General features: G+C 42.2%; 1 protein-coding gene across 11 annotated transcripts in view; it reads left to right on the forward strand.

The window, feature by feature from the left end:
- The window catches only part of LOC137546391 (CYFIP-related Rac1 interactor A-like), a 384755-nt gene extending 366315 nt beyond the window's left edge, over window positions 1-18440 (forward strand). For all 11 annotated transcript variants that reach the window (XM_068268785.1, XM_068268788.1, XM_068268782.1 and 8 more), the window contains 7 exons: window positions 771-907; window positions 6907-6984; window positions 7066-7182; window positions 7360-7439; window positions 13329-13455; window positions 16406-16476; window positions 16557-18440. In XM_068268785.1, coding sequence (XP_068124886.1) covers window positions 771-907; window positions 6907-6984; window positions 7066-7182; window positions 7360-7439; window positions 13329-13455; window positions 16406-16476; window positions 16557-16620 — 674 coding nt within the window. In that variant the 3' untranslated portion in view covers window positions 16621-18440. The remainder of the gene's footprint in view (window positions 1-770; window positions 908-6906; window positions 6985-7065; window positions 7183-7359; window positions 7440-13328; window positions 13456-16405; window positions 16477-16556) is intronic.
- The last annotated feature ends 483 nt before the right edge of the window (window positions 18441-18923 follow it).

Below are 18923 nucleotides of genomic sequence, written 5' to 3' on the forward strand. Positions count from 1 at the left end.
CATGTATTATAATGTGTGTGAACTGCAATGGACACTGTGGGCTCTATTCATAAAACATTTGTGGCGAAAACACTCCTGGAGGTAAAATACCGCAGCGGTATTTTAGACTTCTGGGTGGTCATTCATAGAAATCTTGCCAGCTGCGATAGCAGAGCGGAGATCTCCCGCTGAAAGCTGGCGGTAAGCTGTCGGAAGGCATGCGGAAACACTTCAGCCGACAGAGTCCCTCCGTACACTGCTCTCTCTGGGAGATCTGTCCCATTCACTTGTATGTAATCCGCAAAATCAGAGGAAGCGGTATTTCCCGTCCACATACCGCTTCCTCTAAACTTTATGAATGGCCATTTTGTTACTTTTTTCTAGATAAATCTAGAAAAACACTGGAGAAGGCGGAAATTTCTCGCTCTGCTGGGGGATTGTAGATTTTCATGCGAGAACAGCTTTTATGAATGCCCACTTTGCTAAATGGACGGGAAAATCCGCTGTTTTGAGCGGAAAACTTGTGGTAACCTTTTATGAATAGAGCCAAGTGAGTTATACCATACACTTTAATTCAAGGCCTGCATTTAGCGAATTAGAATAACGTGATCAGTTACAAGGCTGTACTGTGAACAGGCTTATAGAATTGTATGGGCAGTGAACTGACATGCAGAATTGCTCTGCAATGCAAATGATGCAGCATGAATGCACACTATATGTTTATGTATTTAATAAATATAGTCTGGTGTCACAGCTTGGATAACTGTGCTGCCTGTATTTGTTTCTCATAGAGAATGCCTTGCACAGCCTTCTGGAAGCGCTTACATCACCTCCCTATGCTCCAACACAGCACCTGGAGAGAGAGCAGGCCCTGGCCAAACAGTTTGCTGAAATTCTGCACTTCACCCTTAGCTTTGATGAGCTCAAGGTATAAGAACACCAACAAAGTCTAACCATGTAATCAGAAATGGGTTTCTCAGGTCTTGTACACTGGTTTTGGGATGTTATATGTACAGAAATGTATTTTTCTTGTGTTATTCACCACTTTCACATACTTCGATGTTTGTTAATTCATGGAACATTTGCTGATGTATACTTTTGAAGATTGTAGATAGTGCTGTACCATCGCAGGATGCAGAGGTTGTGATGGCACATTGACCTTTGATTGCAGGGCACTCAGGGCAGTCCTTCAAGCCCTAGATTGGGCCTTCATTGATGGGATAATTGTATTGATCACCTGTGTGTGTTTTGCATGGTGGTATAATTAACAAACTCTATTAGAACAACTGAAGTGAGCAGAATATGGAGGCTGCCATATTTATTTAGTTTTAACCACTTGAGCCTAACTGGACGAATATATTTGTCCAGTGTTGTTGTGGAGATTGCACCACCAGTTTGTTACTAAATGAGGCACATGTGATATCATTTTAACCGTGACGAGTTGTAGAATACATTTTGGTGTGTCTTAAAGCTGTGAACCACTTCACATGAAAAATAGGTAGGGACAAACTCAATCAAACATAAAAAGTCATTTTCAGACTTATGATCAAACTTGGGAAAGTTTTAGCAACGCTACAAGAGACATATGTGGTATCATTTTAACTGTGATAAGTAGTAGAATAGAGTTTTAGGGTTGAGGCCCATGTCTCCTGTATTTTTTTAGTCACAAACTGAATCAAAAGAAATTAAATTTCGCATATTCTGTACCAAAATAAAAGACTTGTAAAATGAAAACAAAGTGACAGAATATGAAAGAAACAACATATTGTTACCTTAGGAACCTGGCTTTTTAAATATGTATGCCATGAGGGTATATTACTATTATTTTTCAAAATAAGGTCTTGTAATCATTGATAGCGTACAACGAGAAAGCAAAAAAACAAAAAACAGAAAAAAAGACACCTTTATTTCCAAATACAATATTGTCACCATACATTGTGCAAGGAACATAATCTAAATGTTGCAATAACCAGGATGGATGAGCAAATAAAATTAGTGGGTTTAACTTACAGTCAGCACTGTTTAATGTAAAGTTATAATGGATGTAAATGGAGAAATAGTTTGATATTTTATTTTGTTCCCTTATTTTCCCTTTAAAATGCATAGCAAATAAGGCGATTACTAAACAAAATTAACACACAATAAAAGCCGAATTTGTCCTGAAATAGATCATTTAGCTGTGATAAGGAGTAATAAATTTATTGACAAATGAATGGGAGCAGCACCTATATGTGAAAATTGCTCTCGGGCTGAAGTGGTTGCCTGGCAGCCCTGCTGATCTATTTGGCTGCAGTAGTGTCAGAATAACACCAGCAACAAGCATGCAGCTAATCCTGTCAGATCTGACAATAATGTCAAAACACCTGATCTGCTGCATGCGTATTTATGGCCTATGGCTAAAAGTATTAGAGGCAGAGGATAAGCAAGATGGCAAGGCAACTGGTATAGCTTAAAGGATACCCGAACTGACATGTGACATGATGAGATAGATATGTGTATGTACAGTGCCTAGCACACAAATAACTATGCTGTGTTCATTTTTTCTTTCTCTGCCTGAAAGAATTAAATATCAGGTATGCAAGTGGCTGACTCAGTCCTGACTCAGACAGGAAGTGACTACAGTGTGACCCTCACTGATAAGAAATGCCAACTATAAAACACTTTTGTCGCAGAAAATGCCTTCTGAGAGCAAGAAAGTGGTAAAAAAGGGGAATTTCTTATCAGTGAGGGTCACACTGTAGTCACTTCCTGTCTGAGTCAGGACTGAGTCAGCCACTTGCATACCTGATATTTAACTCTTTCAGGCAGAGAAAGAAAAAAAGGAACACAGCATAGTTATTTGTGTGCTAGGCACTGTACATACACATGTCTATCTCATCATGTCACATGTCAGTTCGGGTATCCTTTAAAAATATATATATATGACAGCCTCCATATCCCTTTCGCTTCAGTTGTCCTTTAAGGTGTTTACATATATGCATGTCACCTAAAGGGATCAGGACTTGAACCCTCAGGCAACAGTTCAGGAGTTATGCAATGTCCAGACTCCTTACTCTGCTGTTCCAGAGTGATATGCCTGTTACTGTGGAGTAGGGAAGAGGGACGATGCTTCTGGTGGGTGGGGTGGGAGAGGATTAATGAATTTGGTCGCTGATTGTCACCTAAAGATCTGATATGCTGGATCAGAAAGCGATCTTGGCAGACCTGGAAGATGCCTGTACACACACTAGATTCTCAGCCAAGATGGCCCAACTGGCTGGCTGCCACTGCCAGGATCAGCCTAGCAAAGTAGCTGGCAGACTATAGCTGATCCATTTATATTTTTCATCTAGCTTGCCAATGCAGGGTTGGATTCAGTCTATTCTCCCTCTATTTTCAAACCAGGGGCTTGAATCTCTAACAAAAATAGTGAGTAAGCTCCTGTTACTCACGCTATTTAATCAGCATGCCTTAATTTTCAGTTCCTGCATGCTACGCGCACTAGTGGCAGCATAGCATGCCTAATTAAGCTTAGTCAGAGGAGGCCGCGCTCAGCGCACACTATGCAGCGGTAGTGCAGCATAGCAAGCGCTGGTAACTTTCGCCCATTTCTTGACAGTAACAAACCCTACACTCGTCCCGCCCTGAGCCCCTTACGGGCCATTGACTTTAACGGATGTGATCCCGACACTTTGATTAGCCCAGTAGGCTGCCTGTCACTTGACTTTTTTACCGAGTGCTGAGAAGTTATTTTAAACAGAATATGAAAAATTATCTCCTACGAGATAAAAACTTAAGTGAATTGAATAAGGACTATTAAATTGAATGAAAAGTGTATTAAAATTTGGGCCTCAGTTGATGGATTTTAATCCAAGTATAGACTAAAACTTGATGAGTTTCAATCAGGTGCAGATGGGTGATATGTAATAGCTTTGGACTACCTTGATCTGTACAAAGCTAGAATTGGCAGCATTTCTTTTCAAACAGATTCCCCGTCAGCAGTGCAGTTTCTAGGCTAAAATGCACCCAGGGCGAGGGTGTAAAAATTGCGCCCCCCCGAGCAACGTATGGGTGTCCGCAGTATAGGTTAGCCAGGTCTAGTTGCACTTAGTATAGGTCCCCCCAGTATAGGTAGCCAAGAATAAGTACCCCAGTATAGGTAGCCAGGCATAGGTGAGCCAGTATAGTTGCCCCCGCTATAGGTTAGCCAGGTAGGTGCCTCCAGTATAGGTAGCCAGTATAGTTGCCCCCAGTATAGGTTAGATAGGCAGGCACCCCCGGTATAAGTTAGAATTAGATAGGTAGGTGCCCCAGTACAGGTTAGCTAGGTGGGTGCCTCTAATATAGGTAGCCAGAATAGTTGCCCCCAGCATAGGTTAGATAGGTAGGTGCCCCCAGTATAGGTTATTTAGGTAGGTGCCTGCAATATAGGTAGCCAGTATAGTTGCCACCTGTATAGGCTAGCTAGGTAGGTGCCCCCAATACAGGTTAGATAAGCGCCCCCAGTATAGGTTAGATAGGTAGCTGCCCCCCAGTATAGGTTAGATTAGGTAGATGCCCCCCAGTGTAGGTTAGATTAGGTAGGTGCCCCCCAGTGTATGTTAGATTAGGTAGGTGCCCTCCAGTATAGGTTAGATTAGGTAGGTGCCCCCCAGTGTATGTTAGATTAGGTAGGTGCCCCCCAGTGTAGGTTGGATAGGTAGCTGCCCCCCAGTGTATGTTAGATTAGGTAGGTGCCCCTCAGTATAGGTTAGATAGGTAGCTGCCCCCCAGTGTAGGTTAGATTAGGTAGCTTCCCCCCAGCATAGGTTAGATTAGGTAGGTGCCCCCAGGATAGGTTAGATAGGTAGCTGTCGCCTATAATGGAGGGGGGAGCCGGAGCCGCGGGGAGGGCAGCCCGACCTCTCCCTCCCTCTCCTCTCCCGGGCGCCCTCCGTGCTCCCCCCTCAGATGCAGAGCGAGCAGCCAGGAAGCGCTGTATACAACTCACCTGCCTGGCTCCAAGCGCTGCTCTCTCGCCGCCGGTCTCCTCTCTCTGCATAGATGCGGATACACACGCTGCTTCCTGTTTAGCCGGAAGCAGCATGTGTATCCGCATCTATGCAGAGAGAAGAGATCGGCAGCAAGAGAGCGGCGCTTGGAGCCAGGGAGGTGAGTTGTAAACAGTGCTTCCTGGCTGCTCGCTCTGCATCTGAGGGGGGAGCACGGAGGGCGGCCCGGGAGAGGGAGGGCTGCCCTCCCCGCGGCTCCGGCTCCCCCCTCCATTATAGCGCCCTCCTCCCAACAGCGCCCCGGGCGGTGGCATGCCCCGCACGGCCCTAGAAACGGGCCTGCCCGTCAGACGAACACAGTGAATCCAGCACAGGAGACTTGGGCGCACAGGGAATAACTTCGGCGCAGTCAGAAGATGGAGCTGAAGTTACTTTTAAAACACTATAATTCGGCCTCCAGCAATTATTTCATTCCCCACCATCCATGGCAGCCTGAAGGGGGAATAGTATTTAACATGGCCGGGACTTGTGCAGCAGCAGGATCAGCCCTATGCCGGCTGTATCCTGCGCCCAAGTCTCTCACGCCGATTCTTCTCGTACGCCCATCAGGAAGCTATGATTCGTTTGGTGGAGCAAGTAGATTTCCAAGCGTATGGCTAGCTGTATCGCGATGATAAATCATAGCTAGATTTATAAGTATCTGATTGGCTGGTTGCAATTACATGATCTACAAGCAATCAGAAAGAGAGATTAATCATCTCTAGTCACTGATTTGGAATAGGTGTGGAGGCCTGCTCACATGGGACTCACTAAACATTCCAGCTAGAAAACTTCTAGATTTACTTTTAACTTTTCATATTTGAAAAATATGAGGCCGTCAGAAGATATCAGAAGTGCACAATCGTTTTGTCATACAATTATGATCTCAGTTTGCATTTATTTTCTTAAAGCATGAGAAAACCTCTGGTGTATTGCTGATATCCAAAGGGAAAATTAGCATCAGCTATGAAGATACATTTCTTGATTTTGCCCTCAAGATCACCAACCCACAGGAATTTCTCAATAACCATATGATGTTTTTCTGATACCATCATAATGGGCCACATTGTGCATTGATCATTTCACGTCTATCGGAATCTTTATTATCAATTCTGTTTACTATGTTATAATTGGTACACTGACAGGCGTACGTATGAAATCGCCACCAGGAGACTTGGGCACAGGCGTAACAATAGGGGATGCAACCCCTGCCCCCGCGGGGGGCCCCGGGGCCCCCCTAGAGCCCGCTCAGGAGGTATGTGACCTGCCTGCCGCCGCTGCTGCCCACTGCCACCAATGATTGCAGCAGGAAGCGCGCTGAGAGGAGAGCCCAAGGTGAGGGAGGGAGGGGGGAAAATGTCCCCCCTCCCCACCGATCTGCGGCCACGCTCTCCTCTTATGTTGCGACCCCTCCTGCCCCCCAAAAGTCCCTGAGCGGGCCCTAGGGAGGGGGGCCCGGATTTTTTTTTTTTTGCAGGGGGGCCTGGGGATTTCTAGTTATGCCCCTGGACTTGGGTGCAGGATACAGCCAATATATGGCGCACCCTGCTGCTACACAAGTTCCTGGCGGCGTTAATTACTATTCCCCCTCTAGGTCCATGTGGATGGTGGGGAAGGATGTAATTCGGCTTCCAGCTATTGCTGGGGGCCCAAATTACAGAGTTTTAAAAGTAACTTCAGCTTCCTCTTCTGACAGCGCCGAAGTTACTCCCTGTGCGCTGCTATAGCCGTAATTCCTATTATGGTCTATGGTGGCACCGGCTGCGCCCAAATATCCTGTGCTGTATTACAGTGCTTGGTAACAGAGGTAGACGTAATATAGAAAGTTATCTGAGAGAGACCATGAAATAATTTATGAGTACAATATTACTGCATTACACTTGCAATAACTTTTTATTTGACTCTTTTATATTTTCAGATGACAAATCCTGCAATACAAAATGACTTTAGCTACTATAGACGGACTGTGAGCCGCAACCGGCTAAACAACTTCCAGGTAACGCCTGTAAATTTATTTAAGGTTTTGTTTCCAACCTAGTAAGGATTCCTGATCTAAAAGCCGGTCTCTGTGTTTTAGGTTGATGCGGAGTGTGATGTAAACAATGAGATGGCCAATCGCATGTCTTTGTTTTATGCGGATGCCACACCTATGCTTAAAACGCTGAGCAATGCAACTACCAAGTTTGTGTCTGAGGTAAGCATGGATAGAAAAAGTAAAGATTTCACCACAGAGAACTATACTCTGCTCCCACGTATAGGAGGCTAACCTGTACTGTAGCTTTCTGGATTTTGTGACTTCAGAGTTCAATAAAGAACAGTATTGCTTTAAACCTATACTCTACAGTAATAATTCTTTTCAATATTCCTGCAGAACAAGTCTTTGCCAATTGAGGACACGACAGACTGTTTGAGCACTATGGCCTGTGTATGCAGAGTTATGCTCGAGAATCCGTAAGTATCCTGGAACCAAATTCTTCTAAACTCTGTTAAGTGCCTGTTTGTTCAACTGGACACAGAGGGAGTTGATTTATAAGATGCCAAGTGAGCCTGTGTTTGCTTTACAGTAGAGCTTTGACTTCTTAAAAAGTAATGGCCCGTACTCACGGGCTGCAGAAGTGGCCTGTCGCCAGCGCACGTGAGCGTGTGGGCGACAGGCCGGCGACAGCTCCTCGCCAGGTCCCTCCGCGTACACACGCGGAAGAGGAACCAGCGGCGAGACGGAAGCTGTCGCCGACGTTCCTCCTCCCCCCGCCGGAAGCTCCATTTACCACAATGGAGGTTGCTGTCGCTAGTCCGCGTACTCACGCGGACTAGCGACAGTTGCGGGGGAGGTGCGGCGGCGACTGTCGCCATGCGATTGAAACTTTCAATCGCATGGCGACATGAGCGACGGGCGACAGTTCGGGGTGCGCGCGCGCGCGCGCGACGGCCCATACTCACGGGCGACCTGTCGCCGCAACACGCGCGCGCCGCGTGTTGAGGCGACAAAGGTCCCTCGTGAGTATGGGCCATAAGGCTCGGTTCAGTGCAACGGTCACAGAGACGAGGCTCAGATGAGGGCAGCACCAGGAAGGAAGGCAGAGCAGCAGACACTGGTGGCATGGGGCACGCATGGCGCCCATAGTACAGTGGCACCCATGGCATGAGCCATGCCTGTACCCCTCTATACATGCCACTGGTTTCAGCAGGAATAGTACTGTATCTGTATTGTACAGATACGCTGTGCTGTGAATGCGCTGTGGTCCATTGCAAGGTCTGCTGCCATTTTGAAGCCAATGGGCTTGATTCACTAAGACAAATAGCGTGCTTTATCAGAGATAACACGACTTATTAAAGTTATCGCGCCTTATCAGAGTAGCATAGAAAAATTATGCCTGCTAATTGGCAATGACGAGAGCTTCACTCGTCCTGCCCTGAGCCCTTGCGGGTTCGTAGTGCTTGCTATGCTACTCTGATAAGGCGTGTTGACTTTGATAAGGCGTGTTAACTTTGATAAGGCATGCTATTTTTCTTAGTGAATCAAGCCCCTTGCATGATACTCAGAAAATTAATGGCAAGTAATAAGAATTGTTAGGATTGTCCTTTGCAAAAACTCAAGTAACAAAATGGCCACATTGAAATGGATGGATGTTATCCAGCCTATATAAAATCACTGCAAGGTTCATCTGATCTGCTGTCCAATTCAGCAAAACATCAGGGCAGCAGAGCAACTGAGCTTTACTGCAAGTAATTAACTATGATCACACTAATGACTGCATTTACATACACATATTCGCAGATGTATTTTCTAACACATGCCATACATGCTCCTATGCATTAAAAAGTTGGCACGTGCAGGAGAAATTTAATACATCTAAATGTAAAACATGAACAACGTGCAGGGAAAAATAAATATTAAGCTGCAAGTTTTTTTGTTTTGGGAATGGTCAAATGCGTTATGTAGGTTTTTTTTTTCTTTGCATGCGCAAACCAGTAAAAAAAAAAGTGGGCACTGTCACTGCCCAACTTAAAAAGACATTGACGGGAAAAAAAAATGATGATATAATAAATTGATTGTATAGTATGGATAATTACTAGAACATTAGTAGCAAAGAAAAATATTCTCGTATTTGTATTTTCAGTTATATATAGTTTTTTTCTAACATTGTATCATTCTCTAATATTTGCAGTTTACACACTACTCAGCATTCTAAATGATTTTACAGAGCAGGCCAGTGAACTTTTGAACTGTCCTCTGGAGAGAAAAAGAAAATACGGTGACTGACAGTTGAGATAACAAGCTTCATAAGACAGAGCTCTCTGCGACTTTGAAAGTTGTGGAGCTCAATGTCTCCTTTGCATAGATAACAGGAGTTTCTTAACTCTTCCTGTACTGGAAACAATATTAGACTTATGTCTCTGCTCCTAATGTTTTATTTCTTAGCTGTACTACACATACAAATCATTATATCATAATTTTTTTTTGCTTCAGTGCCTCTTTAAGTGCAGTATATACGGACACGCCTAGGTGTAGATCCCAGTTATTGTATAATCAATAATTCACATGCAGTGAAAAGGATAAAAAAAAATCACATGTGCATATAATCCCTAGATAAGAATCCCTTATAACACAGGTAAAAACTGAATCCCTACATAACTATCCAAATCTCAGAAACTGCATAATTGTCTTTTTTCACAGATGGTCAATAAATATTCAGGCTCTTTTCACACTAGGTGCTGGGTCATCTGTTCTTACAAACCGCACGTAGAATGCGACAAGCAAAGTCTATTGACATTCTTGCTACCATTCACATTAGTTAATCGTTCCAGAGCGTTACAGTGTAATGCCATTGGGAACATTTAAAATACAGTTTCCCATCGGGTAAATTAGAACTAGCGCCGCTGATATGCGTCAAAGCGAAACTTCCTGCTGTCATGCTTTGTGTCGTAACGCATGCGTACACTAGTGCAGTAGGTCTGTAATCACCTGCCGTTTTCAAGAATACTTTTCTTCTTTCACAAGTGAAATGCGGCGATGACCCAGAGCAATGAAATTTACATGCTAATCCACACATTGCTATCCTGTATTTACTCCATTGCATATTTCATCAATAGTAACAAGTTGTTCCAAAAAACATATTACTAAATCAATCATTATTCTGTAAAATCAGAATTGAGTTGTCTACTCAATTGTGTTCCTTATCAGAATGTAGACATTTTGGCACCTACTTGGCTGGCAGTGTCTATATACCTAACTGATCATAAACTGCAAATCCAATACCTTCCCTAGACATCCCTAAATATTATTATGCATTTATTTATTGGTTGTAATGCTTATTTATAACATTGTACATTGTCATGTCACTAACCATCCTTCAGAGGAGCTCAAAATCTAACCCCTAGCCATAGTCATATATCCATACCATGATATAAGACCAATTTTGAGAGAGGAACCAATTTACTTATCAGTATTTTTGGGATGTGGAAAAAAACCAATTAACCAATCAGTATATATTTGGAAAAAGGAAGGAAACAAAGTACTCAGAATAAACCCATGCCAATATAGAGAAAATATAAACTCCATACAGATGGTGGAACACCAGGCTATTATGCCAATAGTTATAGGCAATATTTAATCAGGTTATGACAATGATCATCAATTCAGGAGTTAACATTATTAAATGCCTCCTAGATCTTTCTGCATCTTCAATCTTAACATTTACAAGCTGAGCCTTGGGACTTCTTCGCATCTGAGTATGACACAGGCACTTGTCACAGAATTTTTGGTATCATGCATTAGTAGATTTCCTTTGGAGTTTCCTTCTATAGGAACAGAAACTTTTCGACAGCCTGAGGCTCAACACTTCATAACTTCACACATTTCATGGAGCTTCACAACATAAAATGATACCTTTCTTAGCAACAATGGCAATGTTATGGTCAGATTTTTTAAAGTGAGTTGGGCAAAGAACTTTTTAGAATGCCCTTGTCACTTTAGTCTGTGTCTTTTTGGTAAGGTTGCTACGCACAGCATGTCATTCTCGATTGAACCTTTACCTGTTTGCCATAGATAACATAATTGGAGAGAGTTTTAGACCTGTGGATTCAGTGCTTGACAACTAAACAATGCTGTAGATGGTTGATGGAAGCTGTGCAAGGTTGCTTAGCCATGCAATACCAATAGATGCTAAGGTATGAGTGAAGAGTAGACTGACAACTTTTTGCAGTACTTTGTGCTGGGAATGACATTCTGGGCTAATTTATCAAGAAAGCAGCAAAGAAAAGTTGAGCAAAAGTATACAGAGCCTCCAGTCAGTATGCTTGCGTCTTTCAACCGATTAAATATGATTGGCTACTGAGGTTTGAAATCTCTACAATGGAATGTCTCAAACATGACAAAGAGTAGTGTCAGAGATGGAGAGGCCAGCTATTGCACCATTCTTTTCTGTCTTTGAGCTACTCCATTTTATAGCTTTCCTTTGCTTGAGAAGGGATCACATCATAGGATAAGTGGATCAAAAAATTACCCATGTACCTATTACTCCAGGTTGTACGGTACCAGTTATTTTTAAATAAGTCATGATAGTCTGGTGACCACCATGGTACAGCCTTGCCTTTTAATTATACTTAATTATACTTGTTATTCATTTATATTGTGCTGACATTTCCACAGCACTTTATAGACTACATTGATTAGTGCATGTTTTTCGGAAGTGCTCACAAACAAATCCCTACCATTTTCAGTTTTGGAGGGAAACTGTAACGGTTGGGTGCTGCAACTCAGACGTCTGATTATTAGGTGATCTGCAGTATCACCAATAATACAGACACTATACCCGATTATGTGGTGATCTGCAGAATCACCAATAATGTGAGTATAGCTGGACAAGATACTGAGAGAGTTGTGTATTGGTGCAACCGTAACTTTATTAGTATTGAGAGGCCTTACCAGAGGAGCTGGTAAGGTCCTAACAGTATGCTGAATGTATAAAATAGCACAGACCTTTTTCAGAGGACTGGAATAGGTACAAACAGAAAGAGAATAGAAATATACAGTCTAGTCCTTCTCCAGCGGAGCTGGTAAGGTACTAGTGGAGTGAGTGACTGTATAGACTTGATCAGACCTTTCCAGTGGAGCTGGAAAGGTGCTATCAGTCACTAATAGAGCAGTAAGAGACTATTTCACCAGAGAAGCTGGCGAGCCAATAGAGCCTCACCAGTGGCGAGGGCCCACTGGTGAGTAGAAGGTCAGACAGGCCAAGTTCGGCAACAGAGAGGTAGTATCAGTACAGAATCGTAAGGCAGAAGGATAACGAGTAGACAGGCAAAGGTTCAGCAACTAGTCAGATAGGCAGAAGCACATAAACGCTAAGCAGAAAGCAAGGTCAGAGATATAGCCAGAATCATACACAGGTAATCAAATACAATTAACAATAATCCTAGTCTTGGTGTGAAGTCCTTGGTTTCAACACCTGGCACTAGTCTAAGGTCTGAGCGCTTACACAAAGTATTCACAACAGCAGTCAAGGAATTAATGAAGACTGGAGGCTTATGAAGCGGAGGTACGCTTCCAGCCACTCCCACCATGGAACCCACCAATCCAAGCAGCGAGAGTCACCAGTGACGTCAGCCGACTGGCAGGTCAGCTGACGTGCCTTCTGCCCGCATAAAGGTCCTGTCCTATGAGCTGGAGACAACACCGTTCCCGACGTGCTTGACGCCAAGGGAACGGATAACACTTGAGAGCCAGGGAGAGAGGCGGCTGCAGACACCCCCTGCGAGTCAGCAGCCGCCATATCCATGCTTGTTACAGAAACCAGTTTTAAATAAGTTTTTGGGATGTGGAAGAAAACCAGACTGCCAACAGGAGTGAAGGTACAAGGTAAAACTTCAGACCCTAACACTGCAGGAGGCATTTAGTCATTGTGGTCCAAGTAAACATAGGTATGACACTACTGTACTTCAATACACCCACAAATAACTCTGGATTTTACTGGTCTTTACATATCCCTCTGACACAAGTTGGGATTCTAAGAAACAGAAAAATTGTGTTAGTAGCCTATAAATACATAAGGGGTAACTGAGTCATAATAGGCGCTTTTCCCAGTAAGGTAGAAAACCACTGCTATACAGTAGCACTAATAGTAACTCAACAGAGCTTTATTAGGAAGTATAAATTATGAATCATTCAGGCTGAAATACTGTATATACATGTGTGATTATACTTTTATAAATATGTGCCCTTATGGAATAAAACATATTTTCTTTTTAGCATTGTACCTACAAAAATAAACTATGAATTAGATTTACATCATTAATTTTATTTTGTGCTATGTGTTTTGTTTTTTTTCTCATCCCTAGTGGGTACCGTAGCCGTTTTACCAGCAATGAGACTTTATTGTTCTGTATGCGAGTCATGGTTGGTGTTATCATCCTGTATGATCATGTACATCCTGTTGGAGCATTTGCAAAGACCTCCAAAATTGATGTAAGTATTTGACACACAGGGTGCCACACTGGGGTTTGTGCTTTGAGAATGCCACTGTACAGTAACTTGCAAGAGAGCGGTTTATTTCACAAGACCAACTAAAAGGCTTTGTGGAGCAGATTTATCAAACGCTGTGCAATGAAAACTGGAGCAAATCAAGTGCAACCGTGGATTCTGATTGGTTGCTCTGAGCAGCTGTTCTACTTTTGCTGCAGTTTTTCCCTTTTTTTCCCTTGTCCTGGTTTTGATAATTCTTTCCCTGTGTCCCCTGTTCACCCAGCCCATAGATAAATATCTAGATGGCCTAAGGGTGTAGGGTACCAGATGGGGCCTGCAACTCCTGTTATTTTGTATGCCACTGACAACTATAGAGTAGATGGCAGAAATCCACACTACCTCTAGGAAATACTCATCCTTTTGCTTTATCTTGTATATTACTTTACATATAATTAATACAGTAATAATGGAGATAAAGCAATATAAATAGATATAATTACTTAATGCTAAATAAAGCCACACAGAATTTTTATTTAAAATAGATATTGTAGATGAATGTCCATGCATTGATCTAATTTAATTTGCAGTTAACTAGGGCAGACCGGCATAGCGAGGTTTCCTATTGATTTTATTATAATACACATAGACATGAAAGGCAATCTAGTAATAACTAAATCAGCAGAGAGGAGCTTTGTTCTGATGCCACTACCTACGGAATGCACTTTGAAGAGGACCTGTACTGTATTGGGCAAAATTGAAATCCACACTTGTTACAAAGAACCAATCAAAGATAAACTAACCATAAAATGTTCTCAGGTGAGATCTGAAAATACCAAATCAAACCGCTTACTTTCAAGGCTCTGCCACAATTAGAGAAGCCAACTCTACCAGGGTCTGGCCAAGCATCCTTCTGATGATATGTATCTTCCATATGCATATACTTCCTCTCTGAATGTTTAGTTTTAATGTAATAGCTGACATCAAGATCTCATAATGCTCATCTGAGATCTGTCACATGACAGAAGCTCCAAGGATGCTGTTCATGAATGAAACATAATATTCCTGGGCAAGTTAGTATTTTTATTATATAGAGTGGTGTGAAAGCAATTTATGCATGCAAAGGTTAAAAGTAAATGGTAAGTCTACTTTACTGAGTACAGTCTTGTGGACACAATAGCACTTCTGAAATGCCGGCAGTGGTGAAGCAATAGGGAATGCAGACGTTGCAATTGCACCAGGGCCCCTGAATCTTTCAGTCACTACAAATGCTTTTAATTGGCTCTGTAATATAATGATAACCTCTCTATGTACTTTGAATAGTGGTTATTATTAAGAAACCATTCCTATCCATCTCCTTACATCTCTCACAAAGTGGTTGTCCATGGAGAGTTGGTTTTGGTCATCTTTATCATGTGACTGGGGGCCCCTGGCTCTGTACTTACACCACTGAATGTCAGCATTTTACAGTTCTTATGATACAGAGTCCCATGTAAAACAGCAAGTTCAACAATAAGTATTCTATGTAAATAGATAGTTGCAAGTGCCTGACATTTATTTAGGAATCTGCTACTTGACAATGATGTACTGCTACTGGCAGGATAGTGTGCTCGTTAAGGGCTCTGCCTCTAATACAGGAGACCAGGGTTTGAATCTCAGCTTTTCCTGCTCAGTACGCCAGCACCTATTCAGTAGGAGACCTTGGGCAAGACTCCCTAACACTGCTACTGCCTATAGAGCATGTCCTAGTGGCTGCAGCTCTGGCGCTTTGAGTACACCAGGAGAAAAGCGTGATGTAGATGTTATTTGTCTTGACTGCTGCTCCAAAAAGCTGAGCTGTATAGTGTGTACAGACATTTCCTTGTTAATGTTAGATGGGTAAAAAAGTGCGCTCCTCAAGGCAAAAGATATGGGTGTAATCACCAATATACAGCGATATATGTTCCTTTGCCCGGTGCGCTGTAGTCAACAAGGGGTGTATACCCTGAGTATAAAAATTTATATTAGATAAGACTCGCGCTCAACAGGACTAAATGAATTTAAGCCACATATATATCCAATGCCGTACTTTCCCAGTGGCTCAAGTAAATACAATAAAATTGCATTCAAACAAATGGCCTAGTTTCCAGGACCTAAACTTAAAACAATGTGTCAGACCTTCACCACACATCCCACAAGTTTTGTGCAGGGTGTGAATGGGTTAATTAAGTGTCCACAATAAATTATTGCATAATTATTATTCAGCTAAAGGTCCAAGTTATAGAGTCCTAAAATGAAAAAAGGTCTTAATTTCAATAAAAGTTCTTAGTTGATGTGCTTGAATCCTTGATGACCCTTCAAACGCTATCCTTATTACAGAAAAACGATTATGCTCACCAGATTTCAATGCCAATTACAACAGTTGGCATCAAACACGAGTGGTCCAGCCAGTACATCTCAGCAGCTCCTCCAATATGTCTCCAACCGTATGCAGGTCATATAGGGAAGGAAAGAAAATCTCTATGGCGTAGTATGTTTATGTGTGGTGAAGGTCTGACACATTGTTTTAAGTTTAGGTCCTGGAAACTAGGCCATTTGTTTGAATACAATTTTATTTTATTTACTTGAGCCACTGGGAAAGTACGGCATTGGATATATATGTGGCTTAAATTCATTTAGTCTTGTTGAGCGCGAGTCTTATCTAATATAAATTTCCTTGTTAATGACCACTGCTCTCGTGCTCTGTCACCACAGCTAGCAGTTACCCACAGGCATACAGCTCCTGAGGAGTTTTCCATAACCTGTTGTATATCAATGAATACACTTACTGACATTATGCATGTGTACCGACATTCTTGGTGATCTTTAAAATGCTAGTGTGTAACGTGACTAAAGAAACTGCATATATGTGTGTACTAATTGCTGCTTTGTATAGCGTTCAGCATATGCACTTTATGAATACTGCCTTTGTTTGCAGATGAAAGGCTGCATCAAGGTGCTGAAAGACCAGCCATCCACTAGCACAGAAGGGCTTCTCAATGCTCTCAGGTACTTACTGTTATACAATACCTGCATGGAGGGGGCGATGCAGCCAGTTTATTTGGTAACATCATCTCTTTTGCTTTTAGATATACAACCCGTCACCTGAATGACGATACCACATCCAAGCAGATCAGAGCTCTTCTCCAGTGAGCCATTGTACGTGTGTCCCTTGCACTACCACTGCGTGAAACAAAAGATGGGTCTGTGTCTAATCAAGTGACTATCTTAGGCCTGCATCAAGACATCTGCTGTGCAGAGAGACTGTGTACATCCCTGGTCCTGTACCACTGCCTTGTGCTCTCCTGCAGAGCAGCACTGGAGCGTTATGCCTCCTCTTACAGATCCGTTTCCCTTCTTGCTGTTTGTGGTACATGTTTTCCCCAGCAAAATACTTGTGCGTTTTAAACCCATTATAGGGTAATTTAAGGGGCACTGATTAGATTTCCTTGCACTCTAGCCATTTTAGAGGCACGTGAAGGCAGCTGTGTATGGTACCAAAAGGACTGGAGAGGGGTTTCATAGGCAGACCAGTACCGGCTTATTTCTTTTGGCTTCTCTAGTAGAGATAAATAGAAAGAATCTGGCCCCATTTTCTTTGGTACTTAAAGGACCACTGTTGCAAAAATCTTAACATTTTAAATATATGTAAACACATACAAATAAGAAGTAAGTTTCCAGAGTAAAATGAGCCATAAATCACTTTTCTCCTATGTTGCTGTCACTTACATTAAGCAGTAGAAATCTGACAGAACCGACAGGTTTTGGGCTAGTCCATCTCTCCATAGGGGATTCTCAGCATGGCCTTTATTCTTTATAAAGACGCTCCCTGAAAAAGATTTATACAAAGATGCTGGCCAGCCTCCCTGCTCACCATACACTTTTTTGGCAGTTGAACGGAGTAACTGTCATAAAACCCAGATAACCCCCCATGAGGAGATGGGCTAGTCCAAAACCTGTCGGTTCTGTCAGATTTCTATAAGTGTCAGCAACATTTTACCCTGGAAGAAATGTACTTCTTATCTGTATATGCTTACATGTATTATAAATTTAAAGATTTTCGCGACAGTTATCCTTTAGGCAGTAATCTGGTGGCCAGCTGACATGAACTAAATATTGTATGTGAAGCTTAGATGAGGATATGATTATTTGTGCTAAGCAGTCAGATCCTTAATAATGTAGCTCACTTCATAGTTATGATTCAAAATATCAATTGTTATTTTTTGTCTGGTAGAGGACCCTGATAACTCACGTTGTAGGGTGGGCCTGGTATACACCCATCCAATGCTGGCAGCTGGCTTTACCAATTTTTAAAGTGTTATTGATGTACACAGTCTCATAATGCCATAATAGTCTTTATTCCTCCATCACTACAGTTCAGTGTCTGATCATCCTAGCCCCAGTCCTGTGTATGTTGCAGCTCTGAAGCATTTTATGTGTGCTGTACTTTACTGACCTGTCACTCTCTACTGCACATCACCACTGCCAAGATAATGCGTTGTATGATGGCCATGAATCATCTTCTGTACAGCAGAAAATGGAAGATCTGAGAATGCTGGACACATTCTTCAAACAGCGCTGTATGGAGAGTTGTATATATACTTACAAGCACACTGTGTCCACAGCAATTGGTGCACTCTTGGATGCTCGGCAGGGTAGCAAGGCTTGTGTACAAACCTGAATCAAAGATTCATCCAAAACCTAAATATGCACAAACATCCATCACCGGGTAATAAAGTAGATTATGCCAGTCCCTCAGCCTGGAATCCATGTGTATATTTGTGGACCCCATATATACAAAGGTCATGCCATGATACCTTTGTCAGAGATGTTGCATTGTTATCAGTGATAAGGTAAGGGTACATGCACATGAACGCTGCATATAGACTCTGTCTTTCACGAGACATTTTATCATCAGTTGTCTCTCCAGTGATTCCTCATAAACGTGTGTCAATAAACAGAAATCAATCCTGGTCTGAGTAATTCTTGTCTGAATAATTCCCTTCAGAAGCCGGTCATGATGCAAACAGGCCAGCAGGAGGCAGCAAAGAACCAACCTATAAATACTTACTGCAGTATGATTCCCTTTTCTCACTATTCAAATGTGTGTAAGTTTAGTAAAATGATGTCATGCATTTCTGAAAAGGCAAAACAGTAAGGTAACAGAATAAATAATGCCTGATAACCTTTATATTAAAGCTGTACTACAAATTCCTTAAAGGACCACTATCATAAAAAAATGTAAAATACATGTAAACACATACAAATAAGAAGTACATTTCTCCCAGATTAAAATAAGTCATTAATTACTCTTCTCCCATCTTTCTGTCACTTACAGTAGGTAGTAGAAATCTGACAGAACCGACACGTTGGTCAGTAAATTTGAAGAAATGGTCAATGAGAATAATAATTCTAGTTTGCAGATTATATGCATCTACGAATCAAAATCAGGAGGA

This window comes from Hyperolius riggenbachi, chromosome 2, assembly GCF_040937935.1.
Source record: "Hyperolius riggenbachi isolate aHypRig1 chromosome 2, aHypRig1.pri, whole genome shotgun sequence".
Taxonomy (NCBI): domain Eukaryota; kingdom Metazoa; phylum Chordata; class Amphibia; order Anura; family Hyperoliidae; genus Hyperolius; species Hyperolius riggenbachi.